At 29.8% G+C, this 5,631-nt stretch overlaps 1 protein-coding gene and 1 long non-coding RNA gene across 3 annotated transcripts in view; both read right to left on the bottom strand.

Moving 5' to 3' along the window:
• The window catches only part of LOC100575592 (kelch-like protein 2), an 8,469-nt gene extending 7,482 nt beyond the window's left edge, over positions 1-987 (bottom strand). The window contains exons 1-2 of the mRNA XM_029489882.1: positions 977-987; positions 438-534 (exon numbers count right to left, since the gene is read on the bottom strand). Of these exons, the coding sequence (XP_029345742.1) occupies positions 438-534; positions 977-987 (108 nt within the window). The remainder of the gene's footprint in view (positions 1-437; positions 535-976) is intronic.
• Positions 988-1,325: 338 nt separating this feature from the next.
• On the bottom strand, positions 1,326-4,941 carry LOC115033043. Of its 2 annotated transcripts, XR_003839506.1 has the most exons (10): positions 4,400-4,941; positions 4,122-4,284; positions 3,408-4,050; positions 3,130-3,292; positions 2,964-3,058; positions 2,416-2,904; positions 2,138-2,300; positions 1,972-2,066; positions 1,612-1,912; positions 1,326-1,529 (listed from the first exon to the last, which is right to left on the bottom strand). It is a non-coding gene; the product is annotated as an uncharacterized LOC115033043 (long non-coding RNA). The 2 variants fall into 2 exon arrangements; XR_003839505.1 differs by having other exon boundaries at positions 1,326-1,912.
• Positions 4,942-5,631: the final 690 nt, after the last annotated feature.

Raw genomic sequence — 5,631 nt, 5'->3', positions numbered from 1 at the left:
GCTAAAAACTCTAGGAAGATAAAAAAATAAGGTAATGTAACCCTGGCCAACGAAATTCTACTAATTTTACTAACAGTGTGGATAATTATGGCACAAATAACAGTAGAATTTATTATAAAAAAAAAACAATTCCTTATTTATTTTTAAATTATAACGTTTAACAAAAACGAAAAATTAAAATAACGTTTAAAAACTGAATAACGTTAAACGGAAAAAATCAAATAACGTTTAAACATAAAATAACGTTAAACATTAAAATTGTATAACGTTATAAAGTACAATAACGTTAAACACTAAAATTGTATAACGTTTAAATACCCAAAAACGGAAAAACGATATTTTATTTTAGAATTTAAGCCCTGTATTAAAGGGTTACTGAATTTTTCCTTCATCAATAATAAAATATAACAATAATCAATTTTAGTTACCTAGCCTACTATTTCTTCAGATGATACTGGATGTCTTTCATTGGAGATCAACTTAACCACTTGTTCTGATGATAAAGAGAGGAATTCTTTGCCGCCAACAACTTCTCTAAGAATCAAAATACTACATTAATAAATACAATGTACTTGTTGAATCATAAGATTCAAGATTCAAATAATATAAATAATACTGTCAACTTGTATATGTACTCCGCTCGAGTGCGTTACTGTCGCATAGTTTTGTACCCATAACATTTCCTGGCCGGTGTTTGGGTACACGTGACCAGTCCATATCTTCTTAGTTCATGATTACGACCAGACTTAGGACCAACATTAATTACCAACCATAGGAGACATACTCTTGGTCGTAATTAACGATAATCTTCTATGGTTAGTAATCAATTTCGGTCCTAATGCCATAGTTCGTACGTGTATCGAACAATTCTATACTGTCATTTCCTTCAACTTATGTCCACCAACAGTTAATATGTGCTGTTATAATTAAATTATTAAATGCATTGGAAAGATAAATAAATTATACAGAATCATACTTTTTCTCCATGTCTGGGTTTATTCCTGGTGCTTTGTGGAAAAAGTTCTTCTGATTTGAGTGTATTTAATACATAATATTCAGATGCATAATTATAACCTTTAAAATAATAATTATATGTATAAAATGAAAATAATTCACAATGAAAGCATATATAAGAGAAAACTTACATTTGAGACAATTCTTAATAAGAGGTTCCTCAACTACTTTTTTTTAATATGTAATCTTTCGATGTTAATTATAGTAATCCTATACATACTCCAGCAATTGGGGTAAAATGCATCTTCTCGAACCCAAATCATATGTTACCCAACGAATTACATATTCAAATACTTAAAACAAAAAATATACTCATAAATTAATTAGACTACTTAATATTACATATTAAAGGGTTACTGAACTTTTCCTTCATCAATAATAAAATATAACAATAATCAATTTTAGTTACCTAGCCTACTATTTCTTCAGATGATACTGGAAGTCTTTCAATGGAGATCAACTTAACCACTTGTTCTGATGATAAAGAGAGGAATTCTTTGCCGCCAACAACTTCTCTAAGAATCAAAATACTACATTAATAAATACAATGTACTTGTTGAATCATAAGATTCAAGATTCAAATAATATAAATAATACTGTCAACTTGTATATGTACTCCGCTCGAGTGCGTTACTGTCGTATAGTTTTGTACCCATAACATTTCCTGGCCGGTGTTTGGGTACACGTGACCAGTCCATATCTTCTTAGTTCATGATTACGACCAGACTTAGGACCAACATTAATTACCAACCATAGGAGACATACTCTTTGTCGTAATTAACGATAATCTTCTATGGTTAGTAATCAATTTCGGTCCTAATGCCATAGTTCGTACGTGTATCGAACAATTCTATACTGTCATTTCCTTCAACTTATGTCCACCAACAGTTAATATGTGCTGTTATAATTAAATTATTAAATGCATTGGAAAGATAAATAAATTATACAGAATCATACTTTTTCTCCATGTCTGGGTTTATTCCTGGTGCTTTGTGGAAAAAGTTCTTCTGATTTAAGTGTATTTAATACATATTCAGATGCATAATTATAACCTTTAAAATAATAATTATATGTATAAAATGAAAATAATTCACAATGAAAGCATATATAAGAGAAAACTTACATTTGAGACAATTATTAATAAGAGGTTCCTCAACTACTTTTTTTTAATATGTAATCCTTCGATGTTAATTATAGTAATCCTATACATACTCCAGCAATTGGGGTAAAATGCATCTTCTCGAACCCAAATCATATGTTACCCAACGAATTACACATTCAAATACCTAAAACAAAAAATATACTCATAAATTAATTAGACTACTTAATATTACATATTAAAGGGTTACTGAATTTTTCCTTCATCAATAATAAAATATAACAATAATCAATTTTAGTTACCTAGCCTACTATTTCTTCAGATGATACTGGAAGTCTTTCAATGGAGATCAACTTAACCACTTGTTCTGATGATAAAGAGAGGAATTCTTTGCCGCCAACAACTTCTCTAAGAATCAAAATACTACATTAATAAATACAATGTACTTGTTGAATCATAAGATTCAAGATTCAAATAATATAAATAATACTGTCAACTTGTATATGTACTCCGCTCGAGTGCGTTACTGTCGTATAGTTTTGTACCCATAACATTTCCTGGCCGGTGTTTGGGTACACGTGACCAGTCCATATCTTCTTAGTTCATGATTACGACCAGACTTAGGACCAACATTAATTACCAACCATAGGAGACATACTCTTTGTCGTAATTAACGATAATCTTCTATGGTTAGTAATCAATTTCGGTCCTAATGCCATAGTTCGTACGTGTATCGAACAATACTATACTGTCATTTCCTTCAACTTATGTCCACCAACAGTTAATATGTGCTGTTATAATTAAATTATTAAATGCATTGGAAAGATAAATAAATTATACAGAATCATACTTTTTCTCCATGTCTGGGTTTATTCCTGGTGCTTTGTGGAAAAAGTTCTTCTGATTTAAGTGTATTTAATACATATTCAGATGCATAATTATAACCTTTAAAATAATAATTATATGTATAAAATGAAAATAATTCACAATGAAAGCATATATAAGAGAAAACTTACATTTGAGACAATTATTAATAAGAGGTTCCTCAACTACTTTTTTTTAATATGTAATCCTTCAATGTTAATTATAGTAATCCTATAAATGCTCCAGCAATTGGGGTAAAATGCATCTTCTCGAACCCAAATCATATGTTACCCAACGAATTACACATTCAAATACCTAAAACAAAAAATATACTCATAAATTAATTAGACTACTTAATATTACATATTAAAGGGTTACTGAACTTTTCCTTCATCAATAATAAAATATAACAATAATCAATTTTAGTTACCTAGCCTACTATTTCTTCAGATGATACTGGAAGTCTTTCAATGGAGATCAACTTAACCACTTGTTCTGATGATAAAGAGAGGAATTCTTTGCCGCCAACAACTTCTCTAAGAATCAAAATACTACATTAATAAATACAATGTACTTGTTGAATCATAAGATTCAAGATTCAAATAATATAAATAATACTGTCAACTTGTATATGTACTCCGCTCGAGTGCGTTACTGTCGCATAGTTTTGTACCCATAACATTTCCTGGCCGGTGTTTGGGTACACGTGACCAGTCCATATCTTCTTAGTTCATGATTACGACCAGACTTAGGACCAACATTAATTACCAACCATAGGAGACATACTCTTGGTCGTAATTAACGATAATCTTCTATGGTTAGTAATCAATTTCGGTCCTAATGCCATAGTTCGTACGTGTATCGAACAATTCTATACTGTCATTTCCTTCAACTTATGTCCACCAACAGTTAATATGTGCTGTTATAATTAAATTATTAAATGCATTGGAAAGATAAATAAATTATACAGAATCATACTTTTTCTACATGTCTGGGTTTATTCCTGGTGCTTTGTGGAAAAAGTTCTTCTGATTTGAGTGTATTTAATACATATTCAGATGCATAATTATAACCTTTAAAATAATAATTATATGTATAAAATGAAAATAATTCACAATGAAAGCATATATAAGAGAAAACTTACATTTGAGACAATTATTAATAAGAGGTTCCTCAACTACTTTTTTTTAATATGTAATCCTTCGATGTTAATTATAGTAATCCTATACATACTCCAGCAATTGGGGTAAAATGCATCTTCTCGAACCCAAATCATATATTACCCAACGAATTACACATTCAAATACCTAAAACAAAAAATATACTCATAAATTAATTAGACTACTTAATATTACATATTAAAGGGTTACTGAACTTTTCCTTCATCAATAATAAAATATAACAATAATCAATTTTAGTTACCTAGCCTACTATTTCTTCAGATGATACTGGATGTCTTTCAATGGAGATCAACTTAACCACTTGTTCTGATGATAAAGAGAGGAATTCTTTGCCGCCAACAACTTCTCTAAGAATCAAAATACTACATTAATAAATACAATGTACTTGTTGAATCATAAGATTCAAGATTCAAATAATATAAATAATACTGTCAACTTGTATATGTACTCCGCTCGAGTGCGTTACTGTCGCATAGTTTTGTACCCATAACATTTCCTGGCCGGTGTTTGGGTACACGTGACCAGTCCATATCTTCTTAGTTCATGATTACGACCAGACTTAGGACCAACATTAATTACCAACCATAGGAGACATACTCTTGGTCGTAATTAACGATAATCTTCTATGGTTAGTAATCAATTTCGGTCCTAATGCCATAGTTCGTACGTGTATCGAACAATTCTATACTGTCATTTCCTTCAACTTATGTCCACCAACAGTTAATATGTGCTGTTATAATTAAATTATTAAATGCATTGGAAAGATAAATAAATTATACAGAATCATACTTTTTCTCCATGTCTGGGTTTATTCTGGATGCTTTGTGGAATATGGTCTTCTGATTTGAGTGTATTTAATGCCTCCAATACATAATGATAACCTTTAAAATAATAATTATATGTATAAAATGAAAATAATTCACAATGAAAGCATATATAAGAGAAAACTTACATTTGAGACAATTATTAATAAGAGGTTCCTCAACTACTTTTTTTTAATATGTAATCCTTCGATGTTAATTATAGTAATCCTATACATACTCCAGCAATTGGGGTAAAATGCATCTTCTCGAACCCAAATCATATATTACCCAACGAATTACACATTCAAATACCTAAAACAAAAAATATACTCATAAATTAATTAGACTACTTAATATTACATATTAAAGGGTTACTGAACTTTTCCTTCATCAATAATAAAATATAACAATAATCAATTTTAGTTACCTAGCCTACTATTTCTTCAGATGATACTGGATGTCTTTCAATGGAGATCAACTTAACCACTTGTTCTGATGATAAAGAGAGGAATTCTTTGCCGCCAACAACTTCTCTAAGAATCAAAATACTACATTAATAAATACAATGTACTTGTTGAATCATAAGATTCAAGATTCAATAATATAAATAATACTGTCACTTGTATATGTACTCCGCTCGAGTGCGTTACTGTCGCATAGTTTTGTACCC

Source organism: Acyrthosiphon pisum, chromosome A2, assembly GCF_005508785.2.
Source record: "Acyrthosiphon pisum isolate AL4f chromosome A2, pea_aphid_22Mar2018_4r6ur, whole genome shotgun sequence".
Lineage (NCBI taxonomy): Eukaryota > Metazoa > Arthropoda > Insecta > Hemiptera > Aphididae > Acyrthosiphon > Acyrthosiphon pisum.
Note: the sequence above shows the minus strand (reverse complement) of the source record. Positions and strands in the feature narration are given on the sequence as shown.